This window comes from Oncorhynchus clarkii, chromosome 5, assembly GCF_045791955.1.
Source record: "Oncorhynchus clarkii lewisi isolate Uvic-CL-2024 chromosome 5, UVic_Ocla_1.0, whole genome shotgun sequence".
Lineage (NCBI taxonomy): Eukaryota > Metazoa > Chordata > Actinopteri > Salmoniformes > Salmonidae > Oncorhynchus > Oncorhynchus clarkii.
In genome coordinates this window covers 45,312,550-45,336,846 of record NC_092151.1, presented here as the reverse complement: position 1 = coordinate 45,336,846, position 24,297 = coordinate 45,312,550, and the positions used below count along the sequence as shown (strand labels likewise).

At 47.8% G+C, this 24,297-nt stretch overlaps 1 protein-coding gene across 1 annotated transcript in view; it reads right to left on the bottom strand.

Moving 5' to 3' along the window:
• LOC139408909 (sarcosine dehydrogenase) overlaps nt 1-24,297 on the bottom strand; it is a 124,975-nt gene that overhangs the window by 14,565 nt on the left and 86,113 nt on the right. Inside the window, exons 17-20 of the mRNA XM_071153359.1 lie at nt 23,616-23,763; nt 13,619-13,712; nt 11,456-11,618; nt 6,523-6,691 (exon numbers count right to left, since the gene is read on the bottom strand). Coding sequence (XP_071009460.1) covers nt 6,523-6,691; nt 11,456-11,618; nt 13,619-13,712; nt 23,616-23,763 — 574 coding nt within the window. The remainder of the gene's footprint in view (nt 1-6,522; nt 6,692-11,455; nt 11,619-13,618; nt 13,713-23,615; nt 23,764-24,297) is intronic.

The following is a 24,297-nucleotide window of genomic DNA, read 5'->3' as shown; positions in this document are numbered from 1 at the left end:
CAGTCTTGGAGTGTGGAGTCAGCTTGGTCGGACCAGCGTTGGACAGACCTCAGCGTGGGAGCCTCTTGTTTTAGTTTCTGTCTGTAGGCAGGGATCAACAAAATGGAGTCGTGGTCAGCTTTTCCGAAAGGGGGGCGGGGCAGGGCCTTATATGCAGTCACATGGAATGCAATTCAATTAACCGGTGTGCCTTGTTAAACAATAATTTGTGGAATTTCTTTCCTTCTTAATGCGTTAGAGCCAATCACTTGTGTTGTGACAAGGTAGGGGTGGTATACAGAAGTAAGCCCTATTTGGTAAAAGACCAAGTCTATATTATGACAGCTCAAATAAGCAAAGAGAAATGACAGTCCATCATTACTTTAAGACAGGAAGGTCAGTCAATACAGAACATTTCAAGAAATGTGAAAGTTTCTTCAAGTGCAGTCACAAAAACCATCAAGCGCTATAACGAAACTTGCTCTCACGAGGACCGCCACAGGAAAGGATGAGCCAGAGTTAACAGCTGCAGAGGATAAATTCATTACAGTTAACTGCACCTCCGATTACAGCCCAAATAAATGCTTCAGAGTTCAAGTAACAGACACAACATCTACTGTTCAGAGGAGACAGCGTAAATCATGGTCGAATTGCAGAAAATAAACCACTACTAAAGGACACCAATAAGAAAGAAAGAAAGAAAGAAGGAAAGAAAGAAAGAAAGAGAGACTTGTTTGGGCAAAGAAACACGAGCAATGGACATTAGACCGGTGGAAATCTGTCCTTTGGTCTGATGAGTCCAAATTTGAGATTTTTGGTTCCAACCACCGTGTCTTTGTGAGACGCAGAGTTGGTTAACGGATGATCTCCGCATGTGTGGTTCCCACTATGAAGCAGGAGGTGTGATGGTGCTTTGCTGGTGACACTGTCTGATTTGTTTAGAATTCAAGGCACACTTAACCAGCATGGCTACCACAGCATTCTGCAGCAATAAGCCATCCCATCTGGTTTGCGCTTAGTTGGACTATAATTTGTTTTTCAACAGGAAAATTACCTAGCACACATCTCCAGGCTGTGTAAGGGCTATTTGACCAAGCAGGAGAGTGACGGAGTGCTGCATCAGATGACCTGGCCTCGACAATCACCCGACCTCAACCCAAATGGAGATGGTTTGGAATGAGCTGGACCACAGAGTGAAGGAAAAGCAGCCAACAAGTGCTCAAGCATATGTGGGAACTCCTTCAAGACTGTTGGAAAATAATTTATCATGGAGCTGGTTGAGAGAATACCAAGAGTGTGCAAAGCTGTCATCAAGGCAAAGGGTGGCTACTTTGAAGACTCAAAAATATATTTTGATTTGTTTAACACTTTTTTGGTTACTACATGATTCCATATGTGTTATTTCATAGTGTTGACTGGTACTGTGTGTACATACAGTTGAAGTCGGATGTTTACATACACTTAGTTTGGAGTCATTAAAACTCGTTTTTCAACCACTCCACAAATTTCTTGTTAACAAACTATAGTTTTGGCAAGTCGGTTAGGGCATCTACTTTGTGCATGACAAGTCATTTTTCCAACAATTGTTTATAGACAGATTATTTCACTCATAATTCACTGCATCACAATTCCAGTGAGTCAGAAGTTTACATACACTAAGTTGACTGTGCCTTTAAACAGCTTGGAAAATTCCAGAAAATGATGTCATGGCTTTAGAAGCTTCTGATAGGCTAATTGACATAATTTGAGTCAATTGGAGGTGTACCTGTGGATGTATTTCAAGGCTTACTTTCAAACTCAGTGCCTCTGATTGACATCTTAGGAAAATCAAAAGAAATCAGCCAAGACCTCAGAAAAAAATTATAGAACTCCACAAGTCTGGTTCATCCTTGGGAGCAATTTGCAAATGCCTGAAGGTACCACGTTCATCTGTACAAACAATAGTACGCAAGTATAAACACCATGGGACCACGCAGCCGTCATACTGCTCAGGAAGGAGACACGTTCCGTCTCCTAGAGATGAACGTACTTCGGTGTGAAAAGTGCAAATCAATCCCAGAACAACAGTAAAGGGCCCTGTGAAGATGCTGGAGGAAACAGGTACAAAAGTATCTATATCCACAGTAAAACAAGTCCTATATCGACATAACCTGAAAGGCCGCTCAAGCAAGGAAGAAGCCACTGCTCCAAAACTGCCATAAAAAAAGCCAGACTACGGTTTGCAACTGCAAATGGGGATCGTACTTTTTGGGAGAAATGTCCTCTGGTCTGATGAAACAAAAATAGAACTGTTTGGTCATAATGACCATCGTTATGTTTGGAGGAAAAAGGGAGAGGTTTGCAAGCCGAAGAACACCATCCCAACCGTGAAGCACAGGGGTTGTGGGAGTGCTTTGCTGCAGGAGGGACTGGTGCACTTCACAAAATAGATGGCTTCATGAGGAAGGGAAATTGTGTGGATATATTGAAGCAACATCTCAAGGCTTCAGTCAGCAAGTTAAAGCTTGGTCGCAAATGGGTCTTCCAAATGGACAATGACCCCAAGCATACTTCCAAAGTTGTGGCAAAATGGCTTAAGGACAACAAAGTCAAGGTATTGGAGTGGCCATCACAAAGCCCTGACCTCAATCTCATAGAAAATATGTGGGCAGAACTGAAAAAGCATGTGCAAGCAAAGAGGCCTACAAACCTGACTCAGTTACACCAGCTCTGTCAGGAGGAATGTGCCAAAATTCACCCAACTTATTGTGGGAAGCTACCCGAAACGTTGGACCCAAGTTAAACAATGTAAAGGCAATGCTACCAAATACACTCAATTAGTATGTAAACTTCTGGGAATGTGATGAAATAAATAAAAGCTGAAATAAATCACTCTACTATTATTCTGACATTTCACATTCTTAAACTAAAGTGGTGATCCTAACTGACCTAAGACAGGGAATTTTAACTAGGATTAAAAGTCAGGAATTGTGAAAAACTGAGATGAAATGTATTTGGCTAAGGTGTATGTGAACTTCTGACTTCAACTGTATGTATGATATATGATATATATATAATATATTGTTTTTAGCCATGTCATATAACCTACCCTGTTCACATTATCATCAACGGTTGTCTTTAGAGCACCAAAACCAGATTGGGCAAGGAGGTATGCTATTTATTGCAACAGTTTTTGTGACAAAACCATCAGAGTTGAAATTGCAAATTAAACACATGAAACTTCAGTTTTTTTTATTCGGTACCTGAACACATACACTAAAAGAGCTTTTATGTGCACTACCTCATCACGCAAAGCCTTTTATCGGCTAAAAATACGTTTGATGGAAACACACCTCTGGTGGGAAAATGTTTATATTTTATGTACGTGATTTAGATAGTGCAAGAGACGGAAAGAGCGCTGCACATGTCCTCTATATTGTTATTGTTCAATGGTTATTTTGACCCTTGGTTAATGTTGTCCCTTTGACAAGTATGTCTATTATTTTAATATTGTAAATATCCAAAGTAAGAGAGAGCGCCAGAGAGAGAGAGAGAGAGAGAGACAGAGTCAGAGAGAGAGAGCGCCACAGAGCGCCAGAGAGAGAGCGCCAGAGAGAGAGAGAGCGTCCCAGAGAGAGAGAGAGCGCGCCAGAGAGAGAGAGAGCGCGCCAGAGAGAGAGAGCGCGCCAGAGAGAGAGAGAGCGCGCCAGAGAGAGAGAGCGCGCCAGAGAGAGAGAGCGCGCCAGAGAGAGAGAGAGCGCCAGAGAGAGAGAGCGCCAGAGAGAGAGAGAGCGCCAGAGAGAGAGAGAGAGCGCCAGAGAGAGAGAGAGAGCGCCAGAGAGAGAGAGAGCGCCAGAGAGAGAGAGAGCGCCAGAGAGAGAGAGAGAGAGAGCGCCAGAGAGAGAGAGAGCGCCAGAGAGAGAGCGCCAGAGAGAGAGCGCCAGAGAGAGAGCGCCAGAGAGAGAGCGCCAGAGAGAGAGAGAGAGAGAGAGAGAGCCAGAGAGAGAGAGAGAGAGAGAGAGAGCGCCAGAGAGAGAGAGAGCGCCAGAGAGAGAGAGAGAGAGCGCCAGAGAGAGAGCGCCAGAGAGACAGAGGGCCAGAGAGACAGAGCACCAGAGAGAGAGATGAGCACCAGAGACAGCTCGCCAGCCAGCGCACCAGCCAGAGAGAATGCCAGCCAGAGAGAATGCCAGCCAGAGAGAGCCAGCGCACTAGACAGAGAGGCAGCCAGAGAGGCTGAGCGAGCACTAGAGAGGCTGAGCGAGCACTAGAGAGGCTGAGCGAGCGCGAGAGAGGCTGAGCGAGCCAGAGAGCCTGAGTGCCAGACAGAGAGGCTGAGCGAGCGTCAGAGAGATCGAGCCAGAGAGCGCCAGAGAGAGAGAGCGTCAGAGAGAGACAGACCACCAGCCAGAGAGACTGAGCGAGCGTGAGAAAGGCTGAGCGCCCAAGAGAGCGAGTCAGAGAGCACGGGAGAACGAGAGCGCCAGAGAGAACAAGAGACAGCCACAGAGAGCGCATCTAGCAAGAGCCAGAACACCGGCCAGAGAGAGCGCCGGCCAGAGAGAGCGCCGGCCAGAGAGAGCGCCGGCCAGAGAGAGCGCCAGCCAGAGAGATCGAGAGCCAGAGTGCCTGAGTGAGAGCACCAGCCAGATAGCCAGCGCGTCAGCCAGAGAGCCAGAGCGCCAGCCAGAGAGCCAGAGCGCCAGCCAGAGAGCCAGCCAGAGAACCTGAGTGAGAGCGCCGGCCAGAGAACCTGAGTGAGAGCGCTGGCCAGAGAGCCAGAGCGCCGGCCAGAGTGCCAGCCAGAGAGCCTGAACGAGAGCCAGAGCGCCAGCCAGAGACCCTGAGCGAGCGCCAGCCAGCGAGCCAGAGCACCAGCCAGAGAGCCCGAGCGACAGCCAGAGAGCCCGAGCGACAGCCAGAGAGCCCGAGCGACAGCCAGAGAGCCCGAGCGACAGCCAGAGAGCCCGAGCGACAGCCAGAGCCCGAGCGAGCGTGAGAAAGGCTGAGCGCCCAAGAGAGAGCGCGAGAGAAAGCCAGAGAGAACGAGAGCGCAAGCCAGAGAGCGAGCCAGAGAGAAAAAGCGCCAGAGAGCAAGAACATCAGAGAGAGAGAGAGCCAGCCAGAGCCAGAGTGCCAGCGACTGCCAGAGAGCCTGAGCAACTGCCAGAGAGCCTAAGCGAGCGCCAGAGCACCAGCTAGAGAGCAAGAGCACCAGCTTGAGAGCCAGAGCGCCAGCCAGAGAGCTTGAGCGAGAGCCAGAGTGCTAGCCAGAGAGCCTGAGTGAGCCTGATCAAGAGCCAAAGCACCAGGAAGAGAGCATGAGCGCCAACCAGAAAGCCTGAGCGCCAGCCAGAGAGCCAGAGCACCAGCCAGAGCACTAGCCAGAGAGCCTGAGCGCCAGCCAAAGAGCCAGAGCGCTAGGCATAGAGCCAGAGCGCCAGCCAAAGAGCCAGAGCGCCAGGCAGAGAGCAAGAGAGAGAGCCAGAGTGCCAGCCAGAGAGCCAGCCAGAGCACCAGCCAGAGACCCTGAGCGAGGGCCAGAGCGCCAGCCAGAGCACCAGCCAGAGCGCCAGCCAGAGCGCCAGCCAGAGCGCCAGCCAGAGCGCCAGCCAGAGAGCCCGAGCAACTGCCAGAGAGCCCGAGCAACTGCCAGAGAGGCCGAGCAACTGCCAGAGAGGCCGAGCAACTGCCAGAGAGGCCGAGCAACTGCCAGAGAGGCTGAGCGTGCGTGAGAGAGTGAGCCAGAGAGAGCGAGCCAGAGAGAAAAAGCGCCAGAGAGAGCAAGAACATCAGAGAGACAGAGCCAGAGAGAGAGAGGCAGCCAGAGAGCCTGAGCGAGCGCCAGTGACTGCCAGAGAGGCTGAGCAACTGCCAGAGAGGCTGAGCGAGCGTGAGAAAGGCTGAGCGCGCAAAGAGAGAGCGAGAGAGCGAGAGCGCGAGAGAGCGAGAGAGCGAGAGAGAGAGAGCCAGAGAGAGAGAGCCAGAGAGAGAGACGGCTCATACTACATCAAACAGACCTGTTCAGGTGATGTAACGTTCGAGCGTTCAGACAGAAATGTCTTGTGTAGAACAGATATGATTGTCCGCGTGTATAATAGGGGATCATGTCAGCTCCACTCATTGAATTTCTATCTGCACCTCAGACCCGAACCAGACAAGAGTAGTCTCAGTGAATCAACTCAGAAAACGATATCACGTCAGGCTGACAGTCCTTTAAATCCACTTCTTACCGAATCCCTTTCTAATCGAACCACAGCAGTTTTAGTGAATGACTGGCAACATCACTTAGTCCCTCACCATTTAGACCAGGTCTGCTACAGTACACTAACGGCAGGGAAGACTTGTGGGCTAAGTTACGAAAATATGATTCTGTCATCTATGGTTGTCATTAAGGCCATGGTCATGTTGACTTTAAAAAGAAGAGAAACTCACACCGTTCTAACTGGAGTCATCGAAGACCCACATGGAAGGAGGAGGAAGAAGCCAAGGATATAAGAAAATTATGCTGGTGACATTTAATCATGTCCTCAAGCTAAAAAAGTTGCCATGGTGACCACTCACTCATCAATGGTGAAACAGACAATGCGTCTACGTAGTCCCTCAGCTTTCTGTTTCTCCAGAGAGGCCCGACCCAGGAAGGGAATGGTGCTCTTCATCTTACAGGTGAACGCTAGTCCCGCCTCCAGAGGTGTGTCGTCAGGCCGCAGGTCAGCATGCCAATGTCTGTAGCCTAGGGAGAGAGGGGAGTCACTATCCAGCCAAACTGCAAACCTTGGAAGAGGTAGGACACAGAATGGATGAGACCGATGTAATGTACGCTTACACACTCACGCTCAGTCAGTGGAGGCTGGTGGGAGGAGCCATAGGAGGATGGTAATGGCTGGAATGGAATTCATGGAACAGAGTCAAACATGCGGTTTCCATATGTTTGATACATGTACATGTATTCCATTCCAGCCATTACAATGAGCCCATCCTCCTTTAGCTCCTCCCACCAGCCTCCTCTGCATTCATTAGACACAGAAACATGAACGCATGCAAGCGCGCAGAGGTTAAGCACTCTCAAAGAAGTTGCTTATCGTTGTCCAACGTATTCGATGATCACTTCCACTTCTGAGTTAACGGTGAGTTATTTGGTGACTGCAGAGTCCAATCAGAGATCCACAAACTTTATTGCAGGTCGGGCATATGCAGTCTGTGTTGGCAGGGGGGCAGGCAAGGTTGTATGTCTCCTGAGCTGTTTTTGCTGTCTCTTTGTGCTCCTCTCCCCGCCTCTGTACACCGCTCTGGCAGAGCTGCCGCCAGGTGGAACAGTTGGCAGCAGCATCCTCTAGGTCTGTGGGTTTGATGTTGCACTTCTTCAGTGACGTTTTCAGCTGGCCCTTGTAGAGCTTCAGCTGTTCCCTGCAGACCGCCGGCCAAGATGTAGCTGGCCATACAGGATCTTCCCTGGCAAGCGCTCCTGAGACATTCTAATGACATGCCCAAGCCAGCACAGTTGGTGTTGAGTGACCATGGCCTCCTTACTCTTGCAGTTGGTCTTAGCAAGTATTTCTGTATGGGGCACACGGTTGCACCAGGGGATTCCCAGGATGCAATGCAGGCATCTAATGTGGAATCGCTCGAGTTGCAGGTTGTGGCGACTAAGTGACCCAGGCTTCATAGCTGTAAAAAAAGTATGGTGATGCAGACGGCAACCTTGGTGTGGAGGTGGAGATTCCTGTTTTGGAAGATCCTGCATCTGAGTTTCCCGAAGGCAGCTGATGCTTGCTTGATCCTATTTTGAGTTTCGAGGTCGATGCTGCAGTCCGAAAGAATGCTGCCCAGGTATTTGAAGGACAGAACTATTGCCAGTGATTTGTGTTCAATGGTGAAGACAGGCATGGTGGGTGGAGGGCTGGATCTCCATTGACAGACCACCTCTGTCTTGGTGGTGTTGATAGACAGTCCCATCCTGCTATAGACCATCACAGCCACTACAAGGACAGACTGAAGGTCTTTCAGAGTGTGGGCCACAAGAGCACAGTCATCAGCATACTGCAGCTCAAGAACCCGTTCTGTCAAGACTTGTGGTTGCTTGGAGCCTCCTGACGTTGAATAGATTTCCATCCAGCCTGAAGTCCACTGCAAAACCCCTGCTGTCCTCAAACTCTTTCTGGAGAAGCTGGGTGACACATAGGAGGAAGACGTTAAAGAGTACCAGTGCGAGTGACACACCCCTGCCTCACACCGATGCTTACTCTAAAGGGCACCGTCTCCTGCCCTCCAATGGCCACCAGAGCCATCATCCCATCATGGAACTCGAAAAGGATGTTGACAAATTGTTGCCACAGGTGGACTTGTCACCCTTGTTCTTATCGATGTTTGCATCCCGCCACTGTTGTGGGACGATCTCCCGGTCCCAAACCTCAGTGATGTACTGGTGGAGCGTTCTGGTACAGAAGTAACCTCCCTTCTTAAGTAGCTCTGCCGGGATGCTGTCAGCGCCAGGAGTCTCGTTGTTCTTGAGGGAATGGATAGCTGATAACACCTCTTGGAAGGTTGGTGAATGGTTGAGGCCTTGAATGGGTGGACAGATGGAGTGGTCTGTAGGAGAACGCTGATTGAGTAGTGCTTCAAAGTGGTCAGCCCACCTCATCAGCATCTGGTTTTGGTCCTTCAAGAAAAAGTCAGACTATCAACTGTTTTCATGGGGGTGATGAAGAGACTTAGGGCTACAGATAGCTTTAGTTGAGCTGTAGATATTGTGAATGTCGTTTTTGTCAGCATAAATGTTGATTTCTTGTGCCTTCTTCATCCGCCATTCGCAAGGTTGTTGGCACTTTCTTGCGAAGGGTAGCAGATGTGGGGCTGTTGAGAAAAGCCCTGTGCGCTTTGTGCATATTGTCCAGTAAGGCTGTGATGGTGTCAGAGTTCTCATCGAACCAGTAATGATGTTTCCTACCTCTGTAGCCAATGGAGTGGGCCGCTGCCTGATAGAGCACTGACCTAATAGATGCTCACTTCTGGTCCACGGGGTCCTCTGCGATCAGAAGAAGCTCAGTCTCCCTCAGCCTTTCAGCGAGAGAGCGGCATGTCCAGCATTCCGCACACTTCATGGCACGTGTCAGCAGGACGTCATTAGTGTCAGAACGTAGTACGTCAGGTGCCAGTGTTTGGAGCGTGGGTGCATCCCTGATGCCTTATATTTGTTCTTCTGCTGGAACAAGGTGTCAGTGACAATGAGGTCGTGCCCGGCACATAGAGCTAGTAGTCTCATGCCGTTCTCATTGACCTGGCCAACACCATGCCTACCCAGCACTCTGTTCCATATCCTGTTGTTCTGTCCCACCCTAGCGTTTAAGTCACCGAGCAGAAAGATGTTGTCATTCCTGGGGATGCGGTGAAGAGCCTCATCTAGTGACTGGTAGAAGCCGTCCTTTGTCTAATTTTCAGATGGTAACGTTGGTGCGTATGCACTGAGAAGAGTAGCATAATGCATATTGGCTAGGGGGATATGGTGAGACATGAGTCTTTCTCTCTTCCTCACTGACAGGTGTTTCGGTGAGGCTGGGTAGAAGGCTGTTCTTAATTGCCAGTCCCACACCATGCTGATGTTGTGGAACTCCCGATAGGTGCGGTAGCCTATCCAGGATGGAGTGAGTGGGCAATTTTTAGGCCACCTTTTCTAGGCCTCTCCCCAGCTGGGGTGAGCAGTGTGGCTCCTAAGTCGTGATGCTCAGTCACACAGGGGTCGGCTGGCGACCATAATAGCCCTGTGCCGCTGGCGTGCAGGGGTCTAATTAAGGGCTCCCGGTTTCCGGTTGATGGCTTCACCGAGGTCAGAAGTGGATACCTGTGCAAAGGAAGTTATTTAAAGTGCCGCTGAGTGTGTGCGCATTCCCCAACGGCACTACTTCACTGTAGGAAGGTGACATTCCAGTGGCAAGGGGGGACGACCAGTACCTTCCACAGCTGCAGGAGGCTGCCGGAACCGCACTCTGTCGGCGTCCGCGCGCCGCGAGCACGCTGCTTTTCTTTCAAGGTGTGCTCCCCAAGCCGTTGTCGTACCAGACTAACCCACAAGGCAGCGGGAACGACAGTGGTTGATGGCTGCCAGGACTTGTCCACACAGAGGTGGGCCTGTACAGATGCATCTCTGGGGCCCACTGCTGCTCCCGAGATCCCCAGCCGGTTAGACTGGAGTTTCAAGACAACCAGTAAACGTGTGCCGCCGCGAGGAGGCCCGACAGGAGTCTTGGTCACGGAGAGGCTTTGTACCGGCAAGGGGAAACTTGTGCATGACGCTTCTCCCCAATTCACCACAAGGGCTAGCCGGCGGCAGCGAGCTGTAAGCGAGAGTATGCAAGCAAGTGGCAAGCGGGCATGCAACTAACCTCTACCTGCTGATATGTCAAACAGCCACTGTAATGGGTCTCTCATTTCTGCTAGTCATGCTACTGCTGTTCTCTCAAGGACACAGGTATTGAACCAAACACGCTCTGTTTCACTTACAGCTCTGCTCCATGTTGTCACGACACCAGTATCGCGATACTTACCATACCAGATTATCCTTGGCAAAAAAATAAAACACGAAGCCAAGAAAACTCTATGGTCCTTTAAAATCTACTTCTGTAAAACAAATGTGACTCTGGGTGACAACATAAGGCAGTTTTCTCCAACATTAGGACTGTTTTCCTCGAGAAATTCTGTCCGCTTCGTGTTTTGTTTCCTTTGCTTCCTAGTATCGCGATACTGGTATCGTGACAACACTACGACTGATACCTATGGAAATGTGTACATCTGACACACTGTCTGCTGCCTATGGAGGTTTATACATTCAGTTAAGACATTAATAGGACTGTTACTGTACTCTTAGCCTGGGCACTAGTTCATTCCACACCTTGTACTCCGTGTCATTGCCAAACTAAGCTAATAAGAATCTGTAGTGTGTGATTATCCCACTGCCGTTACAGAAGAAAAGGGGTAGTAAAAGTCCCAACTTTTCCTGGCACATCTCACTAATATGTTTTCCTGGAACATGTCATAGCTGAAGCACAGCTGGTGGTTGTGTTGTGTTGCCACCAGCCCCTCAGCTCAGAAAACCACAGCTGGTTCCGGAAAAACTTTGTTGAGTTGTTGTTCTGGCACCAAACTCTTTCGGAGCTGTACTATACCTTTCTCGATGCTGAAGTACATGTCTATGCTGAGGGAGTCATTGGCACAGACACACACGCGCACACACACAAACACCTTTCTCTATACTGAGGGAGTCATTGGCACACACACACACACACACACACACACACACAAACACCTTTCTCTATACTGAGGGAGTCGATGGCACACACACACGCACACACACAAACACCTGTCTCTATACTGAGGGAGTCATTGGCACACACACACGCACACACCTTTCTCTATACTGAGGGAGTCGATGGTACACACACACACGCACACAAACACCTTTCTCTATACTGAGGGAGTCGATGGCACACACACACACAAACACCTTTCTCTATACTGAGGGAGTCGATGGCTCTGTATCCTGCGTTGATGATGCTGTGCTTGGCACCGGCAGCCATGACAGCCTGGTAGACGGGCAAGCAGGAGTCCTTAGGGATGTGCAGTTCCCAGCCCAGCTCGCCCACGAAGGACAGACGCATGGCACGCACCTAGAGGGGGAGGGGGTGACAGAATGAGAATTCATGAGCGAGTGATTGAATGAGTGAAAGACAGTGAGCGAGTTAGTGAGCGAACGAGGAAAGTGATCATTTAAATGTCCTGGGACATGACGGGGCTCTAATAAGACACAGTAATTGCAACCGATAGTTCTCTTCCCAACACACTGTATGCAATGAGACTTTAAATTGCATGGCCAGAACCCAATGTAATATATATGTAATGGAATGAATAGAGGAATTGTGTACGAGTTGTCCTTGAGAGCAGGAAGGCAGCTCACACTGGTCTAGTCTGACAGAGAGAACCCTTCTGGAGAACAGCACAGCTGCTCTGTAACCCTCCTACTATCTACTGTTCCCACACACACACACACCACGTCTTCAAGGACACGGTATGTATGCCGGGCTGCCGTACATTCTAATGAAGAAGTTCCTCGCAGGGAGAGAGGGAACAGAGAGGAGAGAGAGAGAGCGTGGGAGGATGAACAGAAGCATGGGAAAGGAACAGGATGGGAAGTGATAAAAATGTGTTAGGGATAGAGCTGGATAGGGAGAAGAAAAGAGGAAGAGCAGAAGAAGAGATGTGAGACTAAAGAAGGAGAGAGGGTGAGAGACTGGTGAAGCAGGACAGCAGGAGAAATGTGAGGAGAAGCTGAGGAGATGTGACAACAGCAAGGATAGTTGAAGAGGCAGCCCCAGAGGAGGCCCTGTCAGCCACACCATCTGGCCAGCACAGCCTCACACAGGTCCCTTTATCCCCCCCACTCACAGCAGGAAACTCTAGGGATCCGGACAGAACTAGGCCAAGATCCTCTCACATAACACATACACAAATAATAATCATGCATGCACATGCAGGCACACATGCACACCCGCACACCCACGTGCACGCACACCCATGCGTGTGGGTGTGTGCGCACATGTGGGTAGGCGGGCGCGTGCACGCACACCCCCTCCAAACCAAACAACCTGCCTCACGGTATGTTAAACCTGTATGGGAGAATGATGTGTAATGAGTGAGTTGGGGCACAGGCAAAGACCATGTTTTCAGTACAGCAGTGAGACAATCATTGGGATTAAAATGCCATCAAGACCGTACTTAATGTAGGACAGGATGGGGCATTAGTGAAGGCAGGCAGATGCCAAAGAAACAAGGGGGATCCAGAAAAAAACGATGACATAATTCAGCAAAATCAAAACAGAACGCATTAGTGACACTGCATTAGTGACACAATCCACATAATTCAGATTTCCTGCAGGATTATTTTACTGCTGTGAGAAACTGGTCAAATTAAGATGGTATGTATTAAATGTACATAGAGACGTACCAGTTTTCTACAACTCTGAAATGAGGCAGAGAGGAGGAAAAGACTGGATGGTGAAAGACTAAAAAAGGGAGATATGAATAATGGAGAGGGGGAGAGGGACAGATGAGAGAGCGCAATAGGAAAAAAAGAGAGAGAGAGGGAGGTTAGAGAAGTGTGCAGAGTGTTTGACATGAGGTCTCAGTCGGTCACAGGGGTGATGTGAGCCAGGCCATCTGTCCCATAAACAGGCACAACACTCACTCGGGTTCCTCACTCACAATACACAACTAGGCCAAGACACACAACAAACTCACACGCAGGCAGCTACACGCAAACGCGCGCACATACAACAACCACCTTTGTGCACGCATGAACGCACACGCGCAAAGTTATGCACCCTCGCTCTTTCCTTGCTCTCTCTCATGCACACTAAGGAGAAAATAACCCTTCTTCAAGCAGCGCCATGAAGTGTACATTTATTCGAATATACTACTTGAATTCCATTGGCAATTGACATCACTGTGTGAAGAAAAGTAATTTGTACCAGATTAAATTATACATTTGATGAGGCAGGAGTGTGTGTGTGTGTGTCTAAGGGTGGGAATGAAAGGGGAAAATAACTGCTAGCCAGACAGACCAATAGAGCCAGCCAGCCAGGAAGACAGACAGACAGGTCCTTCCTCTTACCTTGTGTCCGGCAGCGTTACAGACTTTGTGTGTTGAGAAAGGGAAGGCTTCGTTACTCAGGTCTGTATCCAGGATCTCCTGTAGCACCTCTCGACTGTGGACAGACACAGAACACCACGTCAGCAAATCAGCTGTCAATCAACCAGTATCAGCCAATCGCCGGGTCAATCAGGAACTGCTCTAACCATGCAACTGCCAAAAGGGATCATCAGTGAATCAACAGTATATCTGTCAATCACCAATGGCAGCAGAGCTCACGTCAGCCAAAGTACCTAGCAGTCAACCTGTCCATCTGAGAAAAGTCCACGACAGACAATATAAGTCAGACAGGCAGCGCGGCACAACACACACTCATGATTGAGTAGACAAAAACAAAACATCATTCATATTTCATGGACAGTGTTCAGGTTTGGTTGGGTGTTGTCTGCGACACTGGGCCCGGGTCTGTCCTTATGAGTTCCTCTGCGCGCACAATCTGCTTTCTGGAAAGTGCCTCGTCACTGAAGTAGCCTGATCCCAGATCTGTTTGTGCAGTCTTGCCAAACTAGACAATGACTGTAGGGAGCTGGCAAGACAGCACAAACCAATTTGCGATCAGGCTATCACTGAAGGGCCCCTGACTGTAGTCATTGGTAGCAGCTGCGTGGCTTGCAGGGCTTGCAGGGCCAAAACAGCCTAGACGATGAGCTCAGAGGGAGCCCCTCTTTCACTGTGACGCTTCTCTCTCATTTGGCTTCGTACACCTCTTTCCTCCAGCATAATGATGACTTTCTACCATCATTTTTTTCACCCGTCAAATACTTTACAACAAGTGCCCAAAGGAAGGGGAGGAGACAGGGGACAGCATTTTAAACAATTGAGTAACTGCACTCTAAAATTGAGATAGAGATGGCTTCCTCTTTTCGGGGCCGGCGGCAGCGTCAGTGTCTCCGGGTACAGGTCAATAAGGCTCCATCCTCAAGACACAAACGCAGCGTTGCTACATTGGCAGCAGTCAAAGTGATGGATGTTTACACTAGGGCAGAGACGTGGACTGTGAGCCGCTACGGTCACGCTACGTTGATAAACAAACCTCGGTATAAAAATATGCCAAAACATGCCATTTACGACAAGGACCGGGGCTTTTCTAGGTACAGGAATGGCCGGACGGCTGGCTGAGATTGCAGAGGCATCATTCTTCAGAGGTAAATCTCAGAGTTGGAGCGGCTGCCGGTGGACGGCGGAAGAGTAATGGATGTTTAGGCTCTGCCAGAGCGCGCGCGCGTGTGTGTGTGTGTGTGCAAGCACCTACCACTAAGCAGAGGAACTCATAGGACTAATTAAATGTGTGAGGTACAGAGGGAGATAAGGTGTAGGGCCAGGGGAATATGTGGAGGTAGAGAGATAATATATTTTGTTCGTGAAGGTAGGTGGTTTCAGGGTATTTTTTAAAAATGTATGAGGCAATGTGATTAGTTGCTATCGAATGGATCAGTGGTATAAAGTGGTCTAAAGCGCTCCAATATTTCATGAACAGCCTCCACCCATTCCCTTCCCTCTGAAATGTCATGCTTACTGAACTGTAGAGGCCGACAAGCTGTCTAATTATAAACCCTCTGTGTGAGTGTGTGCGTTAGTGCGTGGATAGTGTGGGCTGTGAAACAGCCAATTAGTTGATCAGACTACCCATTTAGTGTGGCAGTTAGCGCAGGATCACAGATCTGTTCCTAATGAGAAATCACACACACACACACACACACAGCTGGCTGCATATCACCCCCAAATCTAACCAAACTCCTAATTTTAGTTGTTGTAAAACTCCTATTGCACTATTACGTGACAACATCGAATTAAACATTTCTAAATTGAGATTGCACTAATTAAACTTCAAACTATTTGCAGAACTACTAATTCAGTCCCAACTATGTATGTGATACACAGAGCCCACACAGTACAAGGGAACAAGTATGTGACCCCTGCCTATCCGTGTACTCTGAGATGCAAATCAGCCCAGAGAGAAATCCCCCCCTCCTCTTCAATATCCTCTCATTGCCTCCTCGTCGCTAGCTACACTGCCACAGGGGACTCATTTGAGTTTCAGATATGTTGTGACAGCATTTCATTCATATTTCAGGATTGTGGGAAGGGGGACGAGGGAGGAAGTGAGAGATGATGAGGGGGGGGACATGATGAAAAAGACACTAATATGTATGGGGGCTGGGGACAGTCATTTCTACTAGCTGGAGTTAGTCTGTTGCGACAGAGAGATAGACGGAGCAGAAGGTGGCCCAGGGACAGCCATAACGACAAGGCCCACAGCAAGTTCACAGTCACAGTGAAATCCTTTTCAACCGGAACGTTTAACTTCTCTGGGATAGGTGGCAGTATTTTCACGTCCGGATGAAAAGCGTGTCCAAAGTAAACTGCCTGTTACTCAGGCCCAGAAGCTAGGATATGCATATTATTAGATTTGGATAGAAAACACTCTGACGTTTCTAAAACTGTTTGAATCATGTCTGTGAGTATAACATCACTTATTTGGCAGGCAAAACCCAGAGGACAAACAATTCAGAATATTTTTTGTTTGAGGTCACTCTCTTTTCAATGGGTTTTCATTGAGAATCCAGATTTCTAAAGGACTTTCTTGCAGTTCCTATCGCTTCCACTGGATGTCAAGTCTTTAGAAATTGGTTGAGGTTTTTCCCTTTGAGAAATTAAGAGGTAGCACTGTTCAGAACGAGGCTCGAGGGAAGTGTACTCTTTGTTAGAGGTGCATGACCTGAAAAGCACTCTCCACTTTGTTTTCCTCCGGCATTGAACACAGTTAATCCAGTCTTAAATTGTATTGATTATTTATGTAAAAAAATACCTAAAGTTGTATTAGGAAAGAAGTTTCAAATATTTGGACAACGCTTACAGGTAACTTAAGAGAAATTTTGGAGTCATGTTGCGCGAGTTGGAACCGGTGTTTTTCTGGATCAAACGCGCCAAATAAATAGACATTTTGGATATATATCCGACAGAATTAATCAAACAAAAAGGACCATTTGTGATGTTTATGGGACATATTGTAGTGCCAACAGAAGAAGCTCGTCAAAGGTAAGGCATGAACTATATCTTTATTTCTGCGTTTTGTGTAGCGCCTGGAGGGTTGAAATATGATTGTCTGTGTATGTTTGCAGGGGTGCTGTCCTCAGATAATAGCATCGTTTGCTTTCGCTGTAAAGCCTTTTTGAAATCTGACACTTTGGCTAAATTCACAACAAGTGTAGCTTTAACTTGGTGTCTTGCATGTGTGATTTCATGAAAGTTACATTTTTATTGTAATTTATTTGAATTTAGCGCTCTGCATTATCACTGGATGTTGGCCAGGTGGGACGCTAGTGAGATTAAACAAGTTTTGGGCCTAGAGCAGCTTTGCTCACCCACATCTGTCCAGGGTGACTTAAATAGAGGCTATACAGTGAGTAAGGCTAGGGTAACTGTATGTGACTAACGTTACGGGTTGTGCTGATGAATTACTGTAAGTAAACCAGCAGTTACTGTAAGTGACATATTAGTTGTGCTGATGACTAGTGACTTACTCGAAGTAAAAGTGAGTGCCTCATTTCAGAAACTGTGTACAGTCGTGGCCAAAAGTTGTGAATGACACAAATATGAATTTTCAAAGTCTGCTGACTCAGTTTGTATGATAGCAATTTGCATACACTTCAGAATGTTATGAAGAGTGATCAGATGAATTGCAAAGTCCCTCTTTGCCTTGCAAATTAACTGAATCCCCTAAAAACATTTCCACTGCATTTCAGCCCTGCCACAAAAGGACCTGCTGACATCACTCTGTCATGCTGATTGAGTTCGAATTACAGACTGGAAGCCTCAAAAGTAGTCTGGTGCTTGGAATCATTGTTCTTCCTCTGTCAATCATGGTTACCTGCAAGGAAACACATGCCATCATCATTGCTTTGCACAAAAAGGGCTTCACAGGTAAGGATATTGCTGCCAGTAAGATTGCACCTAAATCAACCATTTATCGGATCATCAAGAACTTCAAGGAGAGCGGTTCAATTGTTGTGAAGAAGGCTTCAGGGCGCCCAAGAGAGTCCAGCAAGCGACAGGACCGTCTCCTAAAGTTGATTCAGCTGTGGAATCGGGGCACCACCAGTACAGAGCTTGCTCAGGAATGGCAGCAGGCAGGTGTGAGTGCATCTGCATGCACAGCGAGGTGAAGACTTTTGGAGGATGGCCTGGTGTCAAGAAGGGCAGCAAAGAAGCCATTTCTCTCCAGGAAAAACATCAGGGACAGACTGATATTCTGCAAACGGTACAGGGATTGGACTGCTGAGGACTGGGATAAAGTCATTTTCTCTGATAAATCCCCTTTCCGATTGTTTGTGGCATCCGGAAAAAAGCTTGTCCGGAGAAGACAAGGTGAGCGCTACCATCAGTCATGTGTCATGCCAACAGTAAAGCATCCTGAGACCATTCATGTGTGGGGTTGCTTCGCAGCCAAGGGAGTGGGCTCACTCACAATTTTGCCTAAGAACACAGCCATGAATAAAGAATGGTACCAATACATCCTCAGAGAGAAACTCCAGGAACAGTTTGGTGACGAACAATGCCTTTTCCAGCATGATGGAGTACCTTGCCATAAGGCAAAAGTGGTAACTAAGTGGCTCAGGGAACAAAACATTGATATTTTGGGTCCATGGACAGGAAACTCCCCAGACCTTTAAATCCCATTGAGAACCTCCTCAAGAGGCGGGTGGACAAACAAAAACCCACAAATTCTGACAAACTCCAAGCATTGATTATGCAAGAATGGGTCAGGATGTGGCCCAGAAGTTAATTGACAACATGCCATGGCGGATTGCAGAGGTCTTGAAAAAGAGGGTCAACACTGCAAATATTGACTCTTTGCATCAACTTCATGTAATTGTCAATAAATAAAAGCCTTTGACACTTATGAAATGCTTGTAATTATACTTCAGGAATTCCATAGTAACATCTGACAAAAGTATCTAAAGACACTGAAGCAGCAAACTTTGTGGAACTTAATATTTGTGTCATTCTCAAAACTTTTGGCCTCGACTCTGTGCCTTTATGTGTATTTAACTGTATGTAAACGTATGTAACTACGTGCGTGTGCGTGCAAATGTGCGTGTAACTGTAGGTGCGTGCAACTGTGCGTGCGTGCGTGTGTAACTGTGTGTGCAACTATGTATGTGCAACTATGTGTGCGTAACTGTGGTGCGTAACTGTGTGTGCGTGTGTGTGTAATTGCGTGTAACTGTGATTCTGTGTGTGTGTAACTGTGTGTGTGTGTGTAACTGTGTGTGTGTGTGTGTGTGTGTGTGTGTGTGTGTGTGTGTGTGTGTGTGTGTGTAACTGTGTGTGTGTGTGTGTGTGTGTGTGTGTAACTGTGTGTGTGTGCGTAACTGTGTGTGCGTGTGTGTGCGTGTGTGTGTGTGTGTGTGTGTGTAATTGCGCGTGTGTGTGTGTGTGTGCGTAACTGTGGTGCGTAACTGTGTGTGTGTGTGTGTGCGTAACTGTGGTGCGTAACTGTGTGTGCGTGTGTGTGTGTGTGTGTGTAACTGTGTGTGTGTGTAACTGTGTGTGTGTGTGTGTGTGTGTGTGTGTGTGTGTAACTGTGTATGTGTGTAACTGTGTGTGTGTGTGTGTGTGTGTGTGTAACTGTGTGTGTGTGTGTGTAACTGTGTGTAACTGTGTTCGTGTGTGTGTAGCAGTGTGTGTGTGTGTAACTGTGTGTGTGTGTGTGTGTAACTGTGTGTGTGTGTGTGTGTGTAACTGTGTGTGTGTGTGTGTGTGTAACTGTGTGTGTGTGTGTGTGTGTGTAACTGTGTGTGTGTGTGTGTGTGTGTGTGTGTGTGTGCGTAACTGTGTGTGCGTGTGTGTGTGCGTGTGTGCGTAACTGTGTGTGTGTGTGTGTGTGCGTGTGTGTGTAATTGCACGTGTGTGTGTGTGTGCGTGTGTGTGTAATTGCACGTGTGTGTGTGTGTGTGCGTAACTGTGGTGCGTAACTGTGTGTGTGTGTGTGTGTGTGTGTGTGTGTGTGTAACTGTGGTGCGTAACTGTGTGTGCGTGTGTGTGTGTTTGTGTAACTGTGTGTGTGTAACTGTGTGTGTGTGTGTGTAACTGTGTGTGTGTGTGTACCTGTGTGTGCAACTGTGTTCGTGTGTGTGTAGCTGTGTGTGTGTGTAACTGTGTGTGTGTGTGTGTGTGTAACTGTGTGTGTGTGTGTGTGTAACTGTGTGTGTGTGTGTGTGTAACTGTGTGTGTGTGTGTGTGTGTGTGTGTGTAACTGTGTGTGTGTGTGTGTAACTGTGTGTGTGTGTAACTGTGTAACTGTGTGTGTGTGTGTGTGTGTAACTGTGTGTGTAACTGTGTGTAACTGTGTTCGTGTGTGTGTAGCTGTGTGTGTGTGTAACTGTGTGTGTGTGTGTGTGTAACTGTGTGTGTGTGTGTGTGTGTAACTGTGTGTGTGTGTGTGTGTGTGTAACTGTGTGTGTGTGTGTGTGTGTGTGTGTGTGTGTGTGTGTAACTGTGTGTGTGTGTGTGTGTGTGTGTGTAACTGTGTGTGTGTGTGTGTGTGGGTGTGTGGGTGTGTGTGTGCGTAACTGTGTGTGCGTGTGTGTGTAATTGCACGTGTGTGTGTGTGTGTGTGCGTAACTGTGGTGCGTAACTGTGTGTGTGTGTGTGTGTAACCGTGGTGCGTAACTGTGTGTGCGTGTGTGTGTGTTTGTGTAACTGTGTGTGTGTAACTGTGTGTGTGTGTGTGTAACTGTGTGTGTGTGTGTGTAACTGTGTGTGCAACTGTGTTTGTGTGTGTGTAGCTGTGTGTGTGTGTAACTGTGTGTGTGTGTGTGTGTGTAACTGTGTGTGTGTGTGTGTGTGTGTGTGTGTGTAACTGTGTGTGTGTGTGTAACTGTGTGTGTGTGTAACTGTGTGTGTGTGTGTGTAACTGTGTGTGTAACTGTGTTCGTGTGTGTGTAGCTGTGTGTGTGTGTAACTGTGTTCGTGTGTGTGTAGCTGTGTGTGTGTGTAACTGTGTGTGTGTGTGTGTGCGTGTGTGTAACTGTGTGTGTTTGTGTGTGTGTAACTGTGTGTGTGTGTGTGTGTGTGTGTGTGCGTGTGTGTGTCTGTGTGTGTGCGTAACTGTGTGTGTGCGTAACTGTGTGTGAGTGTGTGTAATTGCACGTGTGTGTGTGTGTGTGTGTGTGTGTAACTGTGGTGCGTAACTGTGTGTGCGTGTGTGTGTGTTTGTGTAACTGTGTGTGTATAACTGTGTTCGTAACTGTGTGTGTAACTGTGTTCGTGTGTGTGTAGCTGTGTGTGTGTGTAGCTGTGTGTGTGTGTAGCTGTGTGTGTGTGTGTAGCTGTGTGTGTGCGTAGCTGTGTGTGTGCGTAGCTGTGTGTGTGCGTGTGTGTAGCTGTGTGTGTGCGTGTGTGTAGCTGTGTGTGTGCGTGCGTGTAGCTGTGTGTGTGCGTGCGTGTAGCTGTGTGTGTGCGTGTAACTGTGTGCGTGCGTGCGTGTAACTGTGTGCGTGTAACTGTGTGCGTGTAACTGTGTGCGTGTAACTGTGTGCGTGTAACTGTGTGTGTGTGTAACTGTGCGTGTGCGTAACTGTGTGCGTGTGCGTAACTGTGTGCGTAACTGTGTGCGTGTGCGTAACTGTGTGCGTAACTGTGTTTCTGTGTGCGTAACTGTGTGTGCGTAACTGTGTGTGCGTGTGTGTGTAACTGTGTGTGTGTGTGCGTGTGTAGCTGTGTGTGCGTGTGTGTGCGTAACTGTGTGTGTGTGCGTAATAGTGTGTGTGACTGTGTGTGTGTGACTGTGTGCGCGTAACTGTGTGTGCGTGTGTGTGTGTAACTGTGTGCGTAACTGTGTGTGTGCGTGTGTGTGTGTAACTGTGTGCGTAACTGTGTGTGCGTGTGTGCGTAACTGTGTGTGCGTGTGTGTGTGTAACTGTGTGTGTGTAATTGTGCGTGTAACTGTAACTGTGTGTGCGTGTGTGTAAGTGTGCGTGTAACTGTAACTGTAACTGTGTGTGCGTGTGTGTAATTGTGTGTGTGTGTGTGTGTAATTGTGTGTGTGTGTGTGTAATTGTGTGTGTAACTGTGTAACTGTGTGTGTGTGTGTGTAACTGTGTGTAACTGTGTGTGTGTGTGTAACTGTGTGTATGTAGTGGTTGTGCTGATGACTCATGGCTTACTCTAAGCAGAAGTGAGAGCCTCATCTCAGAAACTGAAGACATATGAGAAATGAGGGAGTCTTTATTGAGCAGGGTTATTTGCCATTCCGTTTCGTAAGCATTCAGGGAATCATTTACCATTTTTAATACTGATAAACCCAGGGGGATGGCAGTGTGTGTGTGTGTAACTGCTTGTGTGTGTGTGTGTGTGTAACTGCGTGTGTGTGTGTGTGTGTGTGTAACTGCTTGTGTGTGTGTGTGTGTGTGTGTGTGTAACTGCTTGTGTGTGTGTGTGTGTGTAACAGCTTGTGTGTGTGTGTGTGTAACTGCTTGTGTGTGTGTGTGTGTGTAACTGCTTGTGTGTGTGTGTGTAACTGCTTGTGTGTGTGTGTGTGTGTGTGTGAAACTGTGTGTGTGTGTGTGTGTGTAACTGTGTGTGTGTGTGTGTGTGTGTGTAACTGTGTGTGTGTGTGTGTGTGTGTGTGTGTGTGTGTGTGTGTGTGTGTGTGTGTGTGTGTAACTGTGTGTGTGCACGTAACTGTGTGTATGTAGTGGTTGTGCTGATGACTCGTGGCTTACTCTGAGCAGAAGTGAGAGCCTCATCTCAGAAACTGAAGACATGATAAATGAGTGAGTCTTTATTGAGCAGGGTTATTTGCCATTTCGTTTCGTAAGCATTCAGGGAATCATTTACCGTTTTTAATACTGATAAACCCAGGGGGATGGCAATGTAGCTGCCACACACACAATTTGCCCATACTAGATGCAGTAAGGGAACTGTAGGGTTGATTAAATTTCTGTGCAGTGAGAGAGAAAAAACGAACGTTGCATTTCCAATGTCAATGGTTTCATATAACTTAGCATCAGCAAGGCGTGGTATGCTCAAGTGGCATGAAATCAGACCACAATGAGTACTATGGTCAAGATTTTATGACTGTTGAATATTTTCCTCATGGCTCTAACAGTTACTGAATACAGTTACAGACTAGTGTTCCATCACAAGGAGAGGCCCTTTCCTGAGTGTAGGTTTGACTTGGAAATAACAGGCCCTTTCCTGAGGCAAGATGTCTGTGTATGATGACATTCCTTGCTGCGGTTGACGTCAGAGACCATTGCAACGCCAAGCAGGCGCACACAAGCCTAAGATCGCCAAGCGTCGGCTGGAGTGATTCATCACCATTCGGCAGTCCAACGGATAAATCTGGATTTGGTGGATGCCAGGAGAACACTACCTGCCCGAAATGTGTAGTGTCAACTGTAAAGTTTGGTGGAGGAGGAATAATGGGTCTGGGGCTGTTTTTCATGGTTTGGGCTAGTCCCCTTATTTCCATTGAAGGGATATCGTAATGCTACATCATACAATGACATTCAATGGTTTGTCGAGATCAGTATGGAAGAACATGACTGGCATGCACAGAGCCCTGAACTCAAACCTATCGAACACCTTTGAGATTAATTGGAACGCCGACTGCGAGCCAGGCCTAATCGCCCAACAGCCGTGCCCAACCTCACTAATGCTCGTGGCTGAATGGAAGCAAGTCCCCGCAGTCATTTTCCAACATCTAGTGGAAAGCCTTCCCAGAAGAGTGGAGGCTATTATAGCCACAAAGGGGGACCAACTCCATATTAATGCCCATGATTTTGAAATGAGATGTTACAGGGGTCAGTTTCAAAATGGGCATAACCACTCTGCTCACCTCTGTCATTGTCTCCCCCAAACCTATGCTCCTGCCACCCTGTGTGGTTCCCTTTGAGATGCACCAATAAACAAGTTCACCTCTTGGGGGGGGGGGGGGGTTCACACTCACCTCTTGGGCCCCTGGATGCTGATCATGCCCATGTCTTCAGAGTAGTCAGTCAGCTGGCAGTTGAGACCCTCATCCTGGAGAACAGTCTTGATGTGGTTCCAGTTGTGTTCTGCTACACCTCCACCGATGGCCAGGTAGTATGCATCACCTGGTAGAGGGCGAGATTCCAGACAGAAAGAATGAGACATAACTGTTTACTCATCTATACTGTACAGTAGACACAAAAAGTGAGAAAAGTGAGTACCCACATACAGACAGTGCAGGCGCGCACACACACACACACACACACACACACCAGTGGATATGGAGTCACATTTCCACATTGGAGGGCATTGATCAGGCAAACCACCCGTCAGAGAAGCTCTCAGACTTCAATGTGTTTTCCCTTCCACTTTCATACGAGTCCACGAATGACTTCAATTTTGCTTCAGAAGTTGACTTTGTGAGCAAGCTGCTTGTTTACAGGAGAAATCATTCATGAGCACTTTGCACTGATAATATTTTCCTGTGTTGCATTTCCTGTGTACATGAGATGTTCCATCCATTCAGTGCCTTTTGATGAGTGCAACTTGATCAAAAATAACTTTACATTTCACATTCTGTAAGAGAGAGCACATGTTCAGCTTCATAAAACACACATTTTCCCCATCTCCAGAGATAAAAAAAAAAAAAAAAAAAATAG